Source organism: Xyrauchen texanus, chromosome 43 (assembly GCF_025860055.1).
Source record: "Xyrauchen texanus isolate HMW12.3.18 chromosome 43, RBS_HiC_50CHRs, whole genome shotgun sequence".
NCBI classification, from domain to species: Eukaryota; Metazoa; Chordata; class Actinopteri; order Cypriniformes; family Catostomidae; genus Xyrauchen; species Xyrauchen texanus.
The window spans coordinates 5,901,107-5,923,679 of NC_068318.1; the positions used below are offsets into that span (position 1 = coordinate 5,901,107).

Sequence of the window (22,573 nt, forward strand, 5' to 3'; positions counted from 1 at the left end):
AAATTAGTCTATTATGGTTTTACTACATATACCATTGTTGAACTATAGTTAATGTAGTTAACCAAAAAACTTCCATGGTTTATGTAATAAAACATCATAATTTGTATTATGTTTTATTACATCATAATAGTTATGATTTTACTACAAATACCATGGTTAAATAAAGTTACTGTTGTAAAATGATTGTAAATTGTTTACTTTGGTTTTACCACAAGTACCATAGATGAACTATATTTACTGTGTTAAAACCATGTTTTGTTTTGTGTTGTTTGACTATAAATACCATAGAAAATATAGTTACTACAGTAACATTATTGTACATTTTGTTTACTATGGTTTTACTGCAAATAATATAGTTAAACTTAAGTCACTGTAGTACAACCATGGTCAATTTTGTGGTTATGGCTTGACTACAGATACCTTATTTAGAATATAGTTACTGTAGTAAAATAATTGTAAATGTTGTTTACTATGGTTTAAACACAAATACCATAGGTGACTATGGTTACCATAGTAGAACCGTGGTATAATTTGTGGTTATGGTTTTACGTCAAGTCAAGTGGCTTTTATTATCATTTCAACCATATACAGCTAGTACAGTACACAGTGAAACAAAACAATGTTCCTCCAGGACCATTGTGCTACATAATACAACATAAAAACAAACACAGATCTACGTGAGACTACACAGCTAAATAAGACCTACACATTACTACATAAAGTGCATTTGTGCAAACTGTGCAAGATGGTACAGTAAATGCTAAATATTCAAATAGCAAAGGGTGTTCAGTTGTGTATGTGTGTCAGTCCAGTCTCTTGAGTATTGAGGAGTCTGATAGCTTGGGGGAAAAAAATGTTTCACAGTCTGGCCGTGAGGGCCCGAATGCTTCGGTACATTTTGCCAGACGGTAGGATGGTAAAGAGTTTGTGTGGGGGGTGCATGGGGTCATCCACAATGCTGGTGGCTTTGCGGATGCAGCGTGTTGTGGAAATGTCCATGATGGAGGGAAGAGAGACCCCGATGATCTTCTCAGCAGTCCTCGCTATCCTCTGCAGGGTCTTGCGATCCTAAGCGGTGCCATTTCCAAAGCAGGCAGTGATGCAGCTGCTCAGGATGCTCTCGATAGTCCCTCTGTAGAATGTGGTGAGGATGGGCGGTGGGAGATGGGATTTTCTCAGCCATCGCGTAGAGACGCTGCTGGGCTTTCTTGGTTATGGAGCTGGTGTTGAGGGACCAGGTGAGGTTCTCTGCCAGGTGAAACCATGGAATTTTGTGCTCTTGACGATCTCCACAGAGACTCCATTGATGTTCAGCGGAGAATGGTCACTCTGTGTTCTCCTGTAGTCAACAACCATCTCTTCTGTTTTGTCCACATTCAGAGACTGGTTGTTGGCGCCACACCAGTTCGTGAGCAGCTGCATCTCCTCTCTGTATGCTGACTCGCCGTTCTTGTTGATGAGTTCCATCACTTTTGTGTAATCACCGAACTTGATGATGTGATTTGAGCCGTGCGTTGCTGCAAAGTCATGAGTCAGCAGAGTGAACGGCAGTGGACTGCGCACACAGCACTGGCGGGCCCAGTGCTCAGTGTGGTGGTGGTGGTGGTGGAGATGCTGCTCCCGATCTGGTTTGACCGAGGTCTCCCAGTCAGGAAGTCCAGGATCCAGTTTCAGAGGGAGGTGTTCAGGCCCACAGGTTCAGCTTTCCAATCAGGTGCTGAGGAACGATTGGAGGTATTATAAGAGGGTCACGGAAGACTGACCTGTCCTCAAGACTCTATCACTTTCACACATTCAACAGAAATAGTGACAATACACACAAGAACCAATGTGGCAATTTATTTTCCTCTGCCTTTTCCCAGCTGTGTTTAAACTTTTGCCTGGAACTGCAGCGCATCCTGCGTGCACAGATCTCGGCAGCCCAAAAGCTTTCATTGTGTCAGGTGTGCTCGCAGGGATTATTTAAACAAAGATGGATTCGTGTGCGCCATTTTCAAATGGTGAAGAGGTGAATTAACACTGAAGTTTTGGTCTGTTCCTCACACAACACTATCATATGGCTTCAGAAGAATTGAAATCTAAGCATGAGTGTTATGGACACTAAGGTGCTTTGATGTGTGATTTTGGAGCTAGGACAGCCACAGACATGATCCTCTCATCCTTCAATTTTGTGTTTCACGGAGGAAAATAGTCTTACTAGTTTTGAATGACAAGGGTGAGTAAATGATGGCAGAAAGGTCAGTTTGTCAGTATCATTAATTAGGTGAACTGAAAAAATTAGAACGACTGGTTTAGAGGTAGACCAATATATTGGCTTTACAGATTAATCGGTACCCATATTTGCTTTTTGGAACTATCGGTTATCGGAAAAAAATATTTGCCGATATTTTATTTTCATTTTTTCCCCCACTGTTTTTTTATTCTTTATCAATAAACCTCATTTGGTGAAGTATATACATAAACTCTTCATCTGGTGAATCTATAGGCTAAAAGCTTAATTTGGTAAACACTTACATATAGAGCTTTTTAACTGAGCCAAAACTCTGTAATTTCAAACTATGAGTCCCCGTTGTATTTCAGGCTTGTTTAAAGTAAAAAGTCCTGCGTTATACACCAAATCTTCATTTCTCTGGTTATTATTGGGATTTTGGTTGAACAATAAACTGCTTTTGGGATTTTATTCATTTTGCAGACTCAATGTATGTGCCCTTCATAGTAAGGAAAGAATACGATTTATTATTGTATAGATTTGTCGGCCTTTACCACCACCTTGGTTATTGTATCTGCAAAATCCACTATCGGTTGACCACTAGCAAACTATAGTTATGTAGTTAAGTTATGGTTAATTTTCATAGGGGATGGATATACAGTTGAAGTCAGATGTTTACATACACTTAGGTTGAAGTCAATAAAACTCATTTTTTAAGCACTCCACAGATTTCATATTCACAAACTATAGTTTTGGTAAGTCGTTTAGGACATCTATTTTGTGCAAGACACAAGTCTTTTTTCCAACACTTGTTTACAGACAGATTGTTTCACTTTTAATTGACTATATCACAATTACAGTGGGTCAGAATTTAACTGTTCCTTTATGCAGCTTGGAAACTTCTAGAAAACAATGTCAACCCTTTAGGAAATTAGCCATTTTAGATTCTGATAGACTAATTGGAGTCAATTGGAGGTGTACCTGAGGATGTATTTTAAGGCCTACCTTCAATCTCAGTGCTTCTTTGCTTGACATCATGGGAAAATCAAAAGAAATCAGCCACGACATCAGAAAAAATTATTGTGGATATCCACAAGTCTGGTTCATCCTTGGGAGCAATTTCCAAATGCCTGAAGGTACTACGTTCATCTGTACAAACAATAGGACGCAAGTATAAATACCATGGGACCATGCAGACATCATTGTGCTCAGGAAGGAGATGCATTCTGTCTCCTAGAGATGAACGTAGTTTGATGCGAAAAGTGCAAATAAATTCCAGAACAACATCTCAAGACATCAGCCAGGAAGCTAAAGCTCTTTCGGAAATGGGTCTTCCAAATGGACAATGAGCCCAGGCATACCACACATTTTTTTTGGCAAAAATGCTTAAGGACAACAATGTCAAGGAATTGGAGTGACCATCACAAAGACCTGACCTCAATTCGATATAAAATTTGTGGACAGAACTGAAAAAGTGTGTGTGAGCAAGGAAGCCTACAAACCTGACTAAGTTACACCAGTTCTGTCAGTAGGAATGGGCCAAAATTTCAGCAACTTATTGTGAGAAGATCGTGGAAGGCTATCCAACGTGTTTGACCTAAATTAAACAATTAGAAAATGCTACCAAATACTAACAAAGTGTATGTAAACTTCTGACCCACTGGGAATGTGATGAAAGTAATGAAAGCTGAAATAAATAATTATCTCTACTTTTATTCTGACATTTCACCTTCTTAAAATAAAGTAGTGAACCTAACTGACCAAGACAGGGAATGTTTTCTAGGATTAAATGCCAGGAATTGTGAAATCTGAGTTTAAATGTATTTGGCTAAGGTGTATGTAAAATTTTGAACTGTAGCTACTGCGAGGGAATGTAGAACTATTTCAGATGATAAATTCTCTGCCTGTCCTTTAAGGGGCTCAGTACTTTTCAGTGCAGTGTTCTTTTGCAAAAGGTTTACCTAACCACCTAGACACAGATTTGTTGTAACTCTACCTCATGTGAAGCATTAATATGTCTTGTAAAACTCAATATTAAAAGTTGTTATAAAATTTTAATCCAAATGGATATATCTAACAAATAACATTTAGATACATCTGCACCCTAAAACAGTAAAAACACTTTCATGGGATGTTTGTTTTAGTAATAGAATACAGAATTAAGACCAATGCCAGATATGTATTGAAATGTAACATCATGCTGTTTGATCCAAGTATAAAATGCACCATAAGCTACTTTAAGTTTCTCAATGTGCAGTATTAATATGAAAAAAAAAAAAGCACACGTACTTGAAAACAGATTCCATTCCAAGTTCTTTTTTACATTAAAGGAATAGTTCACCCAAAAGTCATTTCTGGATGAACTATTCCTTTAATTGCTAATTGTATCTTCACACTAATTAAAAAAGGCATAGTTTAAATCTAAACTGTCAACATCTTTGAAGGATTATCTTGCCAAAGGAGATTCTGTATCTTCTCACATTGAAAGTGTCCTTGTTGCTTCACTTATTTGACACATAAAATAGAACACATCACATTAAATCGTTGTGCATTTCATGAGTTTGTTACTTTTAAATCTATCTACACATTCAGAAAAAGAAGAACATACTGATCCAGAGAGCTTTCTAGAGAGATTCTTTTCAGCAATACATGCATAAAGTTGTGAACACTGGAAGCACTGGGCTGAACAAAGGACTATAGCTGGTCAGATTGGTACTCTGAGACCTCCGAGAAGCTTTCAGTCAGACTAAGGGGAGGGTCCTGGTCATCACTACACACAATCTCAAAATGGTAATGGCGGAACTCCATGGCAAAGGTGCCCAGGTAAGTCAGGAAAAACATGACAAGGGCCCACTGAGCGCGGGCAGCGTGCATGTGCAGCCGTTGCGCCATTAGAGCAAAATCTGAGATTGAAAGTCAAGGCTGCAATTTAGAAAAATTGGTCAACTCCTGTGAATGAAGCTTATTGAGTAATCATTAAAGTGTAGGGCTGGGCAATATACTGTATATTGCATATTCAAGATATATACGCAATGATTTTGCTGGGAATGTAAAATAAGGCAACATAGGGAATAGTTCACTCCAGAAATTCAAATTCCTCATCATTTACTCACCCTCATGCCATCCCAGATGTGTATGACTGAGATGTAATATGAGACAAGTAATGTTTGAGGAAAACAAAATTCAAAGTAAAAATCACTTGTGAGCAAATGTTTTTTATTGGGCATAATTTCCAGTTAAGTGCATTTTGCCAAATTATACAAACAGTGCAAAAAATTATTTAAATATGTGTATTTGGGAACTTTAAGAAAAATTACATAAATATCCTGCTTTGCAATAGACCGTGTCAATAGACATATTCAAATATGGTGAAAAATGTTTTAACCATACTTTATGTTCTAGAAATCCACAGTGCTAAACATGCCTAAAGTTGAAGAAACACCAATAAAAACCCAGGAAATAAAAGTTTTTTTTTTTTTTTTTTTTTTTTTTGTGAACGTGAGAATAACAGAGAAAACTTCCCATTACTATTTTTACTATTTTAGTTCTCACATTAATGTGCATGTGGAATAATTAATGCTTCTCAACAACTTCTTTGGCTGGGTGGTCAGAGAAAGGAAAAAGGAGGAAAAAAAAGAAAAAACGTAGTTAGATCAATTCAGGAGTAAATCCAAAATCTATGGTTAAAAAAGGGTGAACGGACCCTCAGTGAGATTATAAATATATAGTAATAGTATATATAGAATCATACGATGAGTGGAAGAAAATAAAACTATTCTGGGACATAGGTCCTGAACAAAAAGAGACTAATTAAATGCATGCAGCGGTCTCTGTTTCAAAACAAGCCGCCTAAACATGATATTATAGTGAACAAAGCTTTAACCCCTAGCTTACCAAAGACACCATGCGCACTGTTGTATCACGATTTAACACAATTTAAAGGGTAACTCATTCGCTGCAGCCGCGGACGTATTCGATTCAGACTCAAAGAAAAATACGAGCAAAGATACAACAGCTGCATTTCTTTAATCAAGTGCCCAAACGGATATAAAATCGTTTCAATAACATTGTCAGAGACGCTGAATAAATGCAAAGAATTACTATATAAAACCGCATACCTTTATCATCGAAACTGGCGCATCTAATAGATCATTTACAGCGCATTGCTATGAGGGCTCTATTACAGGACGCACTCTGAACTCTGTGGGAATGAATGGCATTCCTGTAAAGTGTAATATGACACCAAAATTCCCCGTAACATCTCCAGATAACACAAACTTGTTTAAAATGCATGATTTTGCCTGACTCGTCTGTAATCCGATGCATAAAATTGGGAAAAATAACTTTTGATTCTAACTAATTACAATTACTGTTTCCCTCAGTATATTTTCAGTCTGTGTATACAGGACATTACGGAGAAGTTTGCAGCTCAACGTCTGACAACACTTCTGCTGCGAAACAGGAAATGCTCAACGTAGACCCAGCGCTATGGGCCGCCCACAAAGATGAGGCGGGCTTTATTGATGTAAGACCATATGTTGCCAAACTCTCTTTAACTTACCAGTATAGCAAACTGCAAACAGTATCCATTTTTCAAAGAAAAGAACAAGGCATTGGCCCAATAATATAGCAATGCCTGTCACAAGGTATTTTGAAACACATTCACTCATCACAAAAATCATCAATTAATCCTATGAAGAAAGCTAATAATACATGGAAATTAACACAAGATTTGAAAATTAATGACATTCTGACCAGTGGTGCCGGATGTGTGCACTACTATTAACTAAATTCCAGCAGACCACACTCATTTTATTATTAGTAATTTGTGTTAATTCAGTGTCAGTTATGCCAATTACACAGCCGCTGTTCACATTCACATATGGAGGCCAATAGTAACAGAATTTAGAGACTCGCCTGCTGTGTTCTCTGCTGTAGTACACGCTACTTTGAAGGACACCAAGCTGCCACCTGTCTATTGCAGTATGCTGACGACATCCTGCTTTCCGGCCCGGACATCATGTCATGCACAGCCACTTCAACTACAGTGTGCAATATATTAGTGAAGGCTGGCTTCAAGACATCAAAAGAAAAAATGCAATGGGTGAAACTGAACTTTCAATCTGGGTCATGAACTACAGAAAGGAACAATATGTCTCTCCACAGACAGAGTGAAGATGATTAATACCTTCCAACACCCTAAAACATAGACTCAAATGCAAAGCTTATTGGGCTTAGTAAACTATTGTCGAGCATGGGTGCCAAACTGCTCGGTATATGACAAAATCCTGAGAGAAGCAACACTCTCAAGGGCTGAGGAACCTATCAAATGGACTGCTGAAATGAACATTACTACCAACTCATGATGAACCCTTTCATCTGTACGTGCACGAGGCGACAGGCACAGCAGCAGCGATCCTCGCTCAGTCCCATGGCGGAACATATAGACCAGTGGCGTACTTGTCAAAAAATTTTAGAGGCAGTTGCCAAAACCTCCCTGCATGTTTGTGAGCAGTGACTGCTGAGGCGTTGATGGTACAACATGCAGAACGCATTGTACTCTCACATCCATTAGTTGTGCACACCTCTCACCAGATAGGAACAATCCTGCACAACATTACCACATGACAGCATAACATTGATCGGGGTATCGATTACTAACTAAAGGTGAATTTTCTGATGACACATATAATTGATTCAATCGCCTAAAACATGTACTTTATACAGGCCGGATGTTTCATCATCCGCCCTGGAGGAGGGGAACCATTGGAACGTTGATGGGTCCTGTTTGGTTAAGCTGTAATGGAACTTCCAAATCGAATTATTGAAGATTATTCGCTCCCATATAAATCTACACAAGCTGCTGAGTTGTTTGCGTTGATCAGAGCATGCCATTTGGCTAAAGGTAAATCAATCGATAAATACACAGACTCGAAGTATGCTGATGAGGTAGCAAAGTGGGCTGCAAGGGAAGTTGTGGTAAGCCCAGAGCTGAATCAAGCTGAAGAGACTTTTTCCATGATACAATTAATACTGGTAAAAGACATTAAATTGTTATAGGTAAATCCATCTGAATCTGACAACATTGGGCCTCAGATTAAGTGAAATCAAACTTATTGCATAAATGGGGTACAAAATGCAGTAAAATGTATGTCTTGTGTCTTAATGTGCGCACAGAACAACAGACACAAGCCTACTGAAGCACGACTCAATACCACACTCGAACTGCAATTCTAAACGGACAGAAGCTTTCCTGTGAGGTAAAATTATAAAATGGTGAAAATTTGGCAAAATAAATAATACAGAGATTCGGCTGACTGAGCTCAGAATGTCACCGTCCTCTGTTGTTAATCCCTGCATTTGAAATACTAATGGGTAAGCCTTTCCCGACCCCTTGGGGTCAAAGGTCACGCTAGCTTTCTCTCCACAGGTGACACGGAGGTGGTGATTGCAGAATATCTGGATTCCCTCATTAAATATTAAATGGCATAAATGATGATATCTCTCTCCCTCTGCCTGCAGAAAGCCCTATTCATTTGTTCAGAATCAGCAGGTTCTGGTGAAGTGTCTGAAACCAACGAAGTTAGGTGAACCAAAGTGGGCCAATCTGTACTGCCGGTGACCAGAACGGGGGTGCTAACTGACCTTCAACCACAGTGGATCCACGCAAGCCGCGTGAAGCTTGCTCCAGAGGAGGGCCTTACTGATTCGAGGTGAACGGTGAAAGCACTGGAGGAGCTGAACACGCAGCGCCAGTGCCCAACCGGGAATCTGTGAATTAGGAGGACCTGAGGAGGGACCCGGAACAGTCAACATGAAGACATTCCTACTGACACTTTGCATATGGCAGGTGTTCGGTGCTTGCCTATGACCATTCAGTATCAACACAACAGCAAGGAGTCGCAAGTGTAATTCCAGTTCCTAGAAATAATGTATGATAGTTTATGTTTTATGGTAATGTTACAGGAAGAGGTTTCTGTTATGAAGGTACGGGTAAACACCCGGAAACGAAGGTACATAGAATGTGATGCCTCAGTGACCCTGAAGTATATCTAGACAGTGTTGGACAGCCAAGAGGTATTAAATGTTTGGATTAATTCTTGGCTAAAGATGGAGGAGGAATATGTAAAATATTTGGTGACAAATGCTATACATACATCCTGGGTCACATTGATGATGATGGTGAATTCATGAAGGTATGAAAGGAAATGGATAAGTTGAATAAAGGATTAGCTGCTGATAACATCAGGGAAGATGGGGAAATTTTCAATGTGTTTGGGTGATTCAGCACCCTGGATGTTTTCCATTATATCGATTGCCATATGCATTCTACTTATGTTATTATTTGGCCCATGTTTGCTACAATTACTAATGCAAAAGATGAATGTAATGATAAACAGGCATAATATCGCCATGCTGCATTATATGCGTGTACCTAACACTGAAGTTGGTTGAGAAGGCTATGTGATCCTTTCAGGATCAAAGTGGGCATTGTGGAATAATTAATGCTTCTCAACAACTTCTCTGGTGATGTAATGTGGAATAATGAAGGCCTCTTTTATGTATCTCTTGTTGGGGGTAGCTACAGCTGCTCCCTGCTCTAAAGATGTTCTAAGGAATGTGTTTTTGTCTCACGTTTCGCACGTAGCTCAAACATGTATGTCACCCCCATATAAGGTAAAGAACTATTTCATTGGTGAGGGTCCAGTGGAATGTGGTTTTCTGGACCATAAAACAGAGTGTTGGGACAATAAACGTTGAAGAAGGATTTGATAGCATTGGTTCTCTGTGTCAGTTCTTTCTTCCCTCAGCTGAGCCATATCGAGACGGGGATTGCAGATCAACAAATAAATTAAATACATTGGATGACAAAATTATCTAACAGTGCATTAATATTTTGAATCAATTTGGCAACAACACCTGATTGGTTATATTATTCAATGTCTTCAAAAAGCTATTTATATATATATATATACACTGACGTCCACAGAACGGGAGCTACAAGGGCACAAGCCCCTGCCTGTTATGGTTACCCTGTCTTGTTTCACTGTTGCCCTCTTGTTTTCCATCTTGTCACTTTTGCACTTCTTAGTTTTCACTTTAGAACGTGCGAACTACCAACTGCTCCGCTTAAAGCAAGAGGACCGCCCCATTCAAGACCACATCCACGATTTCCTGAACCTGGCGAGTGTCTCAGACTTCCCGGACTCAGCCTTGGTGGCCTTCTTTAGGGGCAATCTGAACGTGGCGCTGAGGGAGCGGTTGCCACAGGCAACGCACGGCTGGACGCTCTGCGACTTCCTGGAGGCGACCCTACTAGTTTGCGGCTCACAGCTCACCGTGGGCGTCGTGGAGGAGGACCCTACCCCTCCACCCACTGTGGAGACCCTTCAGCTGTCCGGGGCCCCCCCGTCACACCTACCCTGGTCTGCAAGCCAGAACCCACGCCTGCCCCGGTCTGCAAGCCAGGGCCCACGCCTGTCACAGTGAGCGAGCCAGCGGCCACGCATGTCACAGTGAGCGAGCCAGAAGCCACGCATGTCACAGTGAGCGAGCCAGAAGCCACGGATGTCACAGTGAGCGAGCCAGAGGCCACGCATGTCACAGTGAGCGAGCCAGCGGCCACGCATGTCACAGTGAGCGAGCCAGCGGCCACGCATGTCACAGTGAGCGAGCCAGCGGCCACGCATGTCACAGTGAGTGAGCCAGCGGCCACGCATGTCACAGTGAGCGAGCCAGCGGCCACGCATGTCACAGTGAGCGAGCCAGCGCCTACGGCCTCTACCATCAGCAAGCCTGAGTCGTCGTCAACCACGGCCAGCGAGCCTGAACCCACGCTGACCAGGAACAGCATCCCAGCCTCCCCAGTCGCATCAGCCCGGAGGAAGAGGAGAAAGGGTGTGGTCTCTGCGCTCCAGCCTCCGCCTGCCGCAGCTCCATGCCCTAAACCCCCCTCGACTCTGCCCTCAGCGCCCGGCGAACCTAAGCCGGCACATACCATGGTAACCCAGCCAGAGCCAGTAGCCTCAGACGTCAGTGAGCCAGTGCCGTTAGCCTCAGACGGCAGTGAGCCAGTGCCGCTAGCCTCAGACGTCCCTGAGCCAGCGCCTGTAGCCTCGGCCGTCCCTGAGCCAGCGCCTGTAGCCTCGACCGTCCCTGAGCCAGCGCCTGTAGCCTCGACCGTCCCTGAGCCGGCGCCTGTAGCCTGTAGCCTCGACCGTCCCAGAGCCGGCGCCTGTAGCCTCGACCGTCCCAGAGCCGGCGCCTGTAGCCTTGACCGTCCCAGAGCCGGCGCCAGAAGCCTCGATCGTCCAAGAGCCAGCACCTCTCGAGTCTCCCAGGGCTCCTCCTCCCGAGCTTTCCAGAGCTCCGCCATCCGAGTTTCCCGAGCTTTCCAGAGCTCCGCCATCCGAGTTTCCCGAGCTTTCCAGAGCTCCGCCATCCGAGTTTCCCGAGCTTTCCAGAGCTCCGCCGTCCGAGTTTCCCGAGCTTTCCAGAGCTCCGCCTCTCAAGCCTCTCGAGCCTACTAGGGCTCCGCCTCTCAAGCCTCTCGAGCCTACCAGGGCTCCGCCCCTCAAGCCCCTCGAGCCTTCCAGGGCTCTGCCTCTCAAGCCTCCCAAGCTCTCCAGAGCTCCGCCCTCCGAGCTTCCTAGAGCTCCGCCCCTCGAGCCTTCCAGGGCTCCGCCCCTCAAGCCCCTCGAGCCTACCAGGGCTCCGCCCCTCAAGCCCCTCGAGCCTTCCAGGGCTCCGCCCCTCAAGCCTTCCAGGGCTCCGCCCCTCAAGCCCCTCGAGCCTTCCAGGGCTCCGCCTCTCAAGTCTCTTGAGTCTCCCAGGGCTCCGCCCCTCAAATCTCTCAAGCCTCCCAAGCTTTCCAGAGCTCCGCCCCCTGAGCTTCCTAGAGCTCCGCCCCTCGAGCCTTCCAGGGCTCCGCCCCTCGAGCCTACCAGGGCTCCGCCCCTCAAGCCCCTCGAGCCTACCAGGGCTCCGCCCCTCAAGCCCCTCGAGTCTCCTATGGCTCCGCCACCCGAGCCTCCTCCGGCTCCGCCTCTCGAGCCACTCAAGCCTTCTACGGCTTCCCCCTCAGAGCCTCCTACGTCTCTGCCCCCAGAGCCTCCAGAGTCTTCCTGGTCTCCGCTCCTAAAGCCTCCCACGGTGCCGCCTACCCCGGCTCCGCCTCCTGAGCCTCTTTCAGCTCCACCTCCTGAGCCTCCCTCAGCTCCGCCTTCTGGGCCTTCTGAGCCATCACCTCCCTCAGCTCCGCCTCAGAGGTCCACCTTGGCTCCACCTCACGCAGCGCCGCCGGCCTCCCCTGTGGCCACTCCATCTCCTAGGCAACCAAAACCGGCCTCTGTTCCGTGGTCACCTCCCAGGTCCCCTGAACCGGCCCTTGGCCCACGACCACCTCCCAGGCCACCAAAGCCGGCCTCTATCCTGTGGCCTCCTCCCGGACCTCCTGACCCAGTCCTAGTCCCGTGGCCTCTTCCCAGGCCTCCTGACCCTGTTCCCGTCCTGAGACCTCCCCCCCCGGCCTCCTGACCCAGTCCCCGTCCAGTGGCCTCCTCCCAGGTTCCCCAAACCTGTCATCGCCCTGTGGCCAGCTCCCAGGCCTCCTGCACCTACCCTTGCCCGGTGGCCAGCTCCCAGACCATCGAAACCTGTCCCTGCCCAGTCGATACCTCCCTGGCCCCCTAACCCTCGTCTCCACTTGTGCCCCTGTGGACTGACTCGCCTCCATTTGTGCCCTCGTGGACTGTCTCATTTCCCTCGGACTTCCTGCCTGCCCAGTGTGCCCCCCCAGTCTGCCTGTCTGCCCATGTGCCCACTTGGACTGTCTGTTTGCCCCTGGTGCCCTCATGTTGTTCTTGTGGGTTTTTGTTATTTGTTGTTAAGGATCGTCTGGAAGCCGATCCTTTGGGGGGGGGGCTCTGTTATGGTTACCCTGTCTTGTTTCACTGTTGCCCTCTTGTTTTCCATCTTGTCACTTTTGCACTTAGTTTTCACTTTAGTCCCTTTTGTAACTCCATAGTCCTCTGTTAGAGTTCGTGTTCCCTGTCATTGTTTTCACCTGCCCTCATTAGTTTGCCGTTTGCTTCTGTTAATCACCTTATTATCTTGTTTGAGTTCTGTTCGTTCATTGGCCCCTTTTTCCCTTGTTTGTGTATTTATACCCCGTGTCTTTGTTCAGTCTTTGTCGATCGTTGTTTGATGTCAACCCGGTGTGTGTTTCCTCCTCGAGTCCCCTGTTTTGCTCACGTCGTGTGTAGTTTACTATTTTATGTTTAATTTCCCCATCGTGGGTTGTTCCTTTGTGTTTTCCTGTTTTGGTTCGTCTAATAAAGTTCAAGCTGCGTTTGGATCCGCATTTCCTCGTCTGCCTCGTTACTCAAGCATAACACTGCCCCTATCATTCATACATTTAAAAGTACCCTTCACAAATGTAAAGGTGCCCTTTTAAGCGGAGGTGCCTTTAAGAGCACGGAGATTTAAGCGGAGGTGTCTTTACTACAACACTACTATATAAATATTGTCACAAAATGACCCCTGGGTATCTGCTCTGGATTGTGTGAAGGTTCGTTTATGAGGCAAATAATAAATGATGATGGCTCTACCCACAACAGCACTGTCGTGCAAGGTGTAATTTATTTACAGCACCGAAGATATATAAAGTGTTAACTCCAAAACCCAAAAATACAAAGAGTCAAAGAAACAACAAACTGGAAAATAAAGATTAATATATAGACACAAAGGGTATCTTCAATATTCTTGCTTCAGTAGTTTGCACCACAATTGCACGCTCGCATTTGACTTGGATAAAAAAAAGAAAGACCTACATTTGAGTCTGGCCTCCCCTTTTATAGGCTAGACTCCGCCCCTTCTATGGACATCCCATCTTGTGTAATTAAAATCATCAATATTCCATCAAACTTCACCTATATACAATAGACAGACTTAAACACAAATCCTCATATGAACATAATAAAACATAACAAAAACACAATAACACATATAACTGACACTTTCTTCCTTATTTGTTAGTCCCCCTACAAACAACACAAATGGTTTTGCCGGACTTTGAGCGCATAATCGTGCGCCGCTCAATCGATCGGTTTCGCCGACTACACCAAAACCCTCACGAAACACGACAAACAAATCACAGAATACATGACACAAATGTGACAAAATGTGTGTGGTGTACTATGTATGATCGGGATATGACTACAGCAGGGGATTGTAGTGTGTAAAATTGTTCATGGGCTATCCGGCTACTTGTGCACCCGCTCCACCGACAACCAAATGGAGAGGAGGGGAAATCAGTGTGGTAAGTATGTGAGTGGAAATACAGTATGAAATGCTCACATGTGTTGCTGTAGTTAAGTGAGTTATGCACTGGAAGGAAGAAGGATACAAAGCAGCATGCAGGAAGTGACTTCCCCGGACAACAGGAAGCGGGGGATGCCTGCTCGCTTTCCTTCATTATACAAGTTGACCTTTAGTGTCATGAAGGACTGTACCCAGCAGAAGAGCGTGCCTAGGCCAAAGGTCATGGATGTGCCAATATTATGCAGTTCCTCGTCATTTGACAGCTATTTCAAAAAGACAAACATAAGAATGCATGGAGCTTTTAAACAAAATCTGGTGTATGTAGCACATGGAAATAATTCATACCTGGAAATTCCCTACGAAGGTCATTCCGAAGCAGGTAAGAGACAAAGCCACCAGACTGCCGATGTTGAGCCAGGGTTTTTGAACCCTCGGTTTCAGCTGCAGATATCGAAGCACTCCGAGAATAAATCCTACAGCCCAAGAGACCATGAGAGAATTAATTTTCTTGCTTCATTTTGACTGTAGCACAAAGTAAAAACTAAAGGATATTCATATTGTAATATGATTCTGGAAGGATAGACTATTTGGACACTGCATATTCTAGAATTTAGTGCATATTAAATCAATCGTTCCTAACTGGTTTCGCTTCAGGACCCAGATTTTACACTGGACATCAAGTGGCGACCCACATACTGTACATCCATCCATCCATGTTCTATAGCCGCTTGTCCTATGCAGGGTCGCAGGTAGTGCTGGAGCCTATCCCAGCTTTCTCGGGCCGAAGGCAGGGAAACACCCTGGACAGGTGGCCAGTCCATCACAGGGCAACACACACTGATATACACATTCACACCTACAGGCAATTTAAGGTCTCCACTTAACTTATCCTGCATGTCTTTTTGAACCACACGTGGTGTCAAAATTATTTCCTGTACAAAAGATATGGGAACACTGATCTATATATATAACTGGATTGCTCATAAAATTCTAAACTGCCAGCAGTAGGTGAAGCTACCGGAAGTGCTCTGGTGGCCATCTTACTATTCCCTACCAACAGAGGGCATCGCGTCGTTTAACCGCGAAACAACACTCACTTAAGGATGTGGCTAGAGTGCCCACAAGTCGTAATTTATGACTATGTACCTATTATGCACACATTAGTCGTTATCCCCATGTAGAGTGGGCATAACGATCATAATCTTTAAGAATCAACAGTAAAAATACAACACCAAAGTGTATTAATATCCCTTTTTAAAGCAAAAGTATCCACTATCGACATCTGCAGATTGTTACAGGATGCAACGTTTCTCTGCCTTCATAGTTTAAATCTGTTGATGCTCATTGTTCATAATGTTGACAAATTATACATCTGCATAATTTGCTAACATTATTAACTCTTTTGACTAGATTATATAGTCAAAAAAGTATCTGTGTGTGTGTGTGTGTGTGTGTGTATATATATATATATATATATATATATATATATATATATATATACATATACACACACACACATACATTTATTTACCTTTACTTAATGGAATTATCCAGTTTCCATTCATTTCTGGAATATGTACATACCACCTTGTGAGCATTTAATTATTTCAACAATCCCCTGATCTTTTAAATCATAATCAGAAATAAGTTTATTGACATATGCACTCAAGGCAATCATAGGCTACATATTTATTTGTTCAATAAAAAAAGCTTCAAAGTGCACACAAAAATGTACATAAACTGAACAATACAATAAAAATGTGCAGATATGTGGGGACAAATCTGCTTATGGATTTAACAATAATCCCACATTATTCAGCTTTCAAAAGAATGGTAGCAAGACATGCCATCAGAGCTAGTGGCAACAGTTCTCCACCGGATAGCACAGTGACACTGGAGGCAACATCTTCTGATATGCTGGCATTTCAGTGACATTCAGCCTGAAACAGAAGACACAGAGGAAAAACATCACTGTATGTCTTCCCAGTTTGTCCATGTTCAAAGAGGCTGTGGTGGGGTACACAGAGTGCGAATTACCCCACCATAATTGGGGGGTACTGCTCCTTCACTTCTTCTATGACCATCATGGTCCACTACCATATCAATCCCCACCGTGATCGCCAAGTGCAACACGTGTTGTGCAACACACATACAAGGTCTAAACATGCGACAAACTGATAATCAGTAGGCTACAGAATATCTCATTGTTATTATATATCCAAAAGTTAGAAGTTAAGTGCACTGAAATACCATTCTAATTACTAGTAAAAGTAATACCTTTACAAGAAGCCTATTGCCTATTTCATGAAATATTGATTTGGTTTATTTTTAGATTTCATAAGACCTGGAGGTAAGACTCAACCCTCTCATATACTGTGTAAACAGAAACCAATTTTCCATTATAGTCTATGGTAGTCAGTGTCAAATCAACACAATTACTTGAAGATATGTGAAACCTGAGCAATCTTTAATGTGATTAAGGAGCATACTATGAAAAACCATACTACCACAGAAGAACTACATAGCGGTAACACACAAGAATTAAATTTGAAACGATAATACTAACCGTCAGTACATTTTATAGTGGTTTATAGTGAAACCGTAATCGTCCCATCCCTACAGGTAAGTAGCCGGTAATTCAATGTATGAAGACGTGACATGAGCTATGAAAGAACAAAACACGTTAATAAATGAAGGTTGTAAAATCAACAAGCTAGATGTCAGCTAGCAACTTACATTTATCCATGCACGTCAGCAGCAAACCGTTCTCTATCTCCATTGCTTCTAGCCGCCACGGTGGTTAAAAATGGTACAGTCCACAATAGGGGTGTCTGAAATCGCTTTACATTAAAATGTTCCTACAGTGAAAATAGGAGTTGACTTGTATTGTAACCGTAAATATATTTTTTCACAATATCAGAAAAATTATCTGACCCCCCAAAACTGAAATTTCTGTCCCTTTGGGGGGGTACTGGATCTTCATTGGGGGGTATAGTACCCCCCAGTACCCCCTGTAATTCGAACTATGGGGGTACATAGTAGGCTTTGCAGTTAAAACAACTATGCAGATGATTCTGTGCACTAGGCCTACCTGTTTATCAGCACTTAAGTGTCGAGAGCTCTTCCCAAGATGAACACACTGATTGACATGAAGTCCTGAGGTGGATTTATAAGACCGTCAGATAGCGTCCTGAAAGTCTGCAAGACAGCTGAGAGATTTCTTCAACAGCACACACTAACAAGGCCCATCTCTGTCCCCACCAGGGTTTCCATTGTCCGGTAATTACCGGACATTGGCCGGTAAAAAAATTAAATGTCCGACAAAATTAAATCTCTCCGGTCAAATTGTCCGATTAAAATTGCCTAATAATCCCGTCCCCCTAACACAATCTGAATTTGAGAATAAGCCTAAAATGTATAAAGCAAAAATACACCGATCTCTTGCTATGTTATAAAGGAACAGGCTCTATCGTTTGAAAGTTATGAAACAACATCTCATGCTGCATTTCAAATAAAGCGCACGCCTAAAACGGCTGCAATATAGACCTAAACAACGAACGATTGAGTGAGACGTTTCAAATATGGCCAGGCCCAGGCAGACTAGCTTTAAAAGCTTTTTTCAGAGGCCAGACGATGGTGAATCAGGAACATCTCATTATAGATAGATCAGTGCTTCTAATCCGCGCATTCGTGCATTTTTTTTCTCTCTATCATCAAAACTGAATAGCCTATGTTCATCAGTGCATGGTTACAGTCTATATAAAGCAGGGACACGTTTGTGTGCATTTTATTTTGTGATTTCACCGGAATTAATAGAGAGTCTCCGCAACGGCGATAGATTGAAACGCGCGTCCTAGTGAAGATTGCGCAACTCGCGCAGCGCGTCGTCCATGCAACTGATAGCAGAGAACACGAGCGCTCAGCTTGATTTAAAAAAAAACAGATTTCCGCGCTAGATCACTTATTTAATAACGGACTAAATGAATGATCTGCTAGTTAACTGGAGATGTTTTATTTATTTGTATTAGGTACATCCGTGCCTCAATGTTTCAAAAAGTGAATGTGTGTGAAACCACAGTAAAAAACAATTGGCGTTGATTGACGCCAATCGGACGTTCATGTTTTTTTTTTTCGTCTATTTGAAAGTTAAGCTAATAATAATATGTTGCATTCTATACGGCCTGATTATGTCATTTTTTAAGTTACATAGACTGCCTCCAGTTTTCCTCAACTTGACTAATTAAGAGGCGATATAGTTGACCGGCATATCATCAAAATGTCCGGAAACCACCATTTTTTTCTAGCGGAAACTCTGGTCCCCACAAATGTTCTGGATCTCCATGGTGGTTCTGCATTCAAGGAACTTAAGGCAAACATGTTCAACCTAGAACCATACAACAATCACATCTTCATACTCAAAGTGCATTGCAGAAAGCTGCACTAACATCAGGCTCCACTTCATTGCCAAGGAAACATGTGCTGCATCACACTCCAAATGGCTTAGGAAAACTCTGGACAAGCTTGTACTGCAAAATAAAAGAAAAAAAAAAAGTTTGATATTAAGATCAGGGGCCGGTTGCACCAGCTATACGAAAGTTTAAACTTAGCCTAGTTGTGGCGTAAATGGGCACGATTTATGCACTACTAAATATTTGAGCATTGCACAATTAAACTTTGGTAGAACGTAACCCTATACTAAATATTTACGGAAGACTCCGACAAGGAGTAACAGATGGAATAAAAAAGCAGACTGATATTTTATGACATCAATAAGCTCATGTTTTGCATGACAGGCATCAATCATGTCGACATACATAATGATGTTGACATTTACAACAGAGAAAAAACCTTACTTTTAAGCGTCTCTTCTGCATGAAACCGTTCAAACAGCGCAGTTTTCAGGATGCGTCGCCCGGTGTCAAGTTTCAACACACAGGCATGTGATCAGCAAAGGACAAAAAAAGAAGGCTGCAATCTCAGCTAACCAAACCCCCCATTTCTCATTTGGCCACACAGAATACGAATCATTGTAATTACTCAATTCTGGCAATTATAGTTTTATCAGTAAATTCTGTGCTGTCGGCATTAATCCGCATGTAATAATAGTTTTTAAAATGCAGCATTTTGCAGTTTTAGTACATTTAAGTAGCTAGTAACCCTCTACATTTAGGCCTAAGTAGTACCCTCTACGATCATGTAAAGAAGCATCATTGGTTAATACATTTTTGTTTTTACTCGCCAGAGTATGGAATGATATTCCGGACATTATTCAAAAGGAATTGCAAATTGTATTTGCAATTGCGTTTTCAATTTGTGGATGCATAAAATGTGACATAATCCAAACGCAATTTCAAATCGCGCATTACCGTTTGCTTTTTCGTTTAAGCGAACGCACAGTGACTGCCAGATTTCAAATGGAAAAGCAAAGTCCGTTTGCAACTGTGTTTCCCATATCTCACCAGTTTTGGCCCTGTCATATTTAAATAGCAATTTCAATTACCACATCTGCTTTTTCACTTTCTCAGCGTCGCGTATGTAGCCAGCCAAAAGTCAAATGGAATACTAATTCTTTTTTTTTATTGCAATATTAACAAACAGAACAAGACGATACATACAAGAAATATAAACAATCTTTCAAAACAAAAGAGAAATTATGGTTCAGAATACATTAAGAGAGGAAATGTGAAAGAAATTTAAATATATTCAACAATAGTCTAAAAAGAAAAGAGAGTAAGAGAAGAAAGAAAAAAAAAAGAAGAAGAAGAGGGCACAAAAGAAAAAACATTAAGAGAGAATATTAAACATGGCACTAATTCTGGATGTTTTCATTGCTTTCTTGTTAACAGAAGTTGAAATTGTATTTAAATACATCTTCAATTCTTCTTTGAAAAAGCTAAAGTGGGGTTTACTTTTCATATATTTACATTTATGGATATGAAACTTTCCAATATACAAAAGAAGGTTTATACAAAAACATGCATTAATTAGATTCTTGTCTTTAACATAAAATCCAAAAAGAATGTGTCTATATGATAAAGAAAAGTTACATAAAACCTTTTGGACAATCAGAGCATCAGTATTGTTCCAGAAAGACCGAGTAAAAAGACATTCCCAAAACAAATGATCAACAGTTTCAGAGGAGGCTTCACAAAAAGAGCAGGAAGTATCAATATCATTTCTAAATTTCTTTAAAAAAGTATTTAACTGGATAAAATCTATGAATAATTTTATAGGATATTTCTTTAACTTTATTAGTTAGAAAGAATTTCTGGGGATGTGACCAAACATATGACCATTTAATATCATCAAAAAGGTTATTCCAATAAGAAATGGAGGAAGGAATTGAAGTAACAGGGTCCAAAAATAATGACCTAATTTTATAATTGGATTTATGTATTGAAAAACAAACAGAACCAACCACAGTAGATTCAGGGCTAGGGGGAGAAACAGAAGTCACTGTAGCACTATTATTGTTTCTAAACAGAATACAGATTTCCAAAGAGATGGCCTTGAAAACTATATTCAATTCTTTACTAGATACTGGGAATTGGTATCCTGAAACAAAATCGGAATAATTAAATAAATTACCTTCACTATCAAATAGCTGGTTTACTAATATCACCCCATTATTGAACCAGTTTTCAAGAAATAAAGATTTCCTCTTATGAAGAATATTACAGTTGTTCCAAATTAAAAAATTGTGTGGCGAGAAATTATGCTTGTAAATAAGTTTCCAAGCCATAAGCATCTGCTGATGATAATTGGAAAGTTTGACAGGAAGTTTACTAATTGAATAATTGCACATTAAAAGAAAATGTATACCTCATAATTGAGAAAAAATATATCTTGGGATTATACTCCAAATAGAAGATTGATTGTGAAGGAAACGTTTAAGCCAATTAATTTTTAAGGTATTGTTAAGAGAATCAAAATCAATGAAATTTAAGCCACCTTTATTATAAGAATTCAAAATAACTGATTTTCTAATACTCAAATGGAACACTAATTCCCTTAGTATTTCCATTTCCGATGCCTTACACAGAAACCTGTCAATCAGGGTCAAGGGTGGGATTATGCTATGGGGCGTGTTTGTCTTGGGAAGTGACGTCACTCACAGTCGACGGTCAAGAGGTGATGCCCTGAACAGACGCCGGTTTATCAAATCAAATCAAATCAAATCACTTTATTGTCACACTACCATGTACACAAGTGCAACAGTAGGTGAAATTCTTGTGTGCAGTTCGAGCAACATAGCAGTCATGACAGTGACGAGACATATACCAATTACAATAAACAACATACTTACACAAAACAATTTACAAATCAAATGTACACATACTTACACAACACAATAATTATATACAATGTACAGTAAACAATACACACAATATACAATACAATAAGTAGGAGTATATGAAATATATATATATATATATATATATATATATATATATATATATATATATATATATATATATATATATACAGTATATATGAAGTAGTATATTGAGGAGAATATGTTGACAGTCCAGTGTGAGATTATAGATGAATAAAGTGCAGTGCTAATTATTGATCCTGATAGACTGTGAGTGATGTCACTTCCCAAGACAAACACGCCCCATAGTATAATCCCACCCTTGACCCTGATTGACAGGTTTCTGTGTAAGGCATCGGAAATGGAAATACTAAGGGAATTAGTATTCCATTTGAGTTTTGGCTGGCTACATACGCGACGCTGAGAAAGTGAAAAAGCAGATGTGGTAATTGAAATTGCTATTTAAATATGACAGGGCCAAAACTGGTAAGATATGGGAAACACAGTTGCAAACGGACTTTGCTTTTCCATTTGAAATCTGGGAGTCACTGTGCGTTCGCTTAAACGAAAATGCAAACGGTAATGCGCGATTTGCAATTGCGTTTGGATTATGTCACATTTTATGCGTCCACAAATTGAAAACGCAATTGCAAATACAATTTGCAATTCCTTTTGAATAATGTCCGGAATATCATTCCATACCAGAGTTTTGACAACATGCAAGTTTA

The 22,573-nt window shown here is 41.6% G+C and overlaps 1 protein-coding gene across 5 annotated transcripts in view; it reads right to left on the reverse strand.

Annotated features, from left to right (window-relative positions):
* Positions 1-411: 411 nt before the first annotated feature.
* LOC127635415 (transmembrane protein 150C-like) overlaps positions 412-22,573 on the reverse strand; it is a 47,515-nt gene continuing 25,353 nt past the window's right edge. For 2 of the 5 annotated variants that reach the window (XM_052115455.1, XM_052115452.1), the window contains 5 exons: positions 17,097-19,056; positions 16,378-16,470; positions 14,876-15,003; positions 14,616-14,793; positions 412-5,112 (listed from right to left, as the gene is read on the reverse strand). In XM_052115455.1, the coding sequence (XP_051971415.1) occupies positions 4,904-5,112; positions 14,616-14,793; positions 14,876-15,003; positions 16,378-16,465 (603 nt within the window). In that variant the 5' untranslated portion in view covers positions 16,466-16,470; positions 17,097-19,056 and the 3' untranslated portion in view covers positions 412-4,903. The remainder of the gene's footprint in view (positions 5,113-14,615; positions 14,794-14,875; positions 15,004-16,377; positions 16,471-17,096; positions 19,057-22,573) is intronic. The other 3 variants (XM_052115453.1, XM_052115454.1, XM_052115456.1) reach the window with 3 other exon arrangements.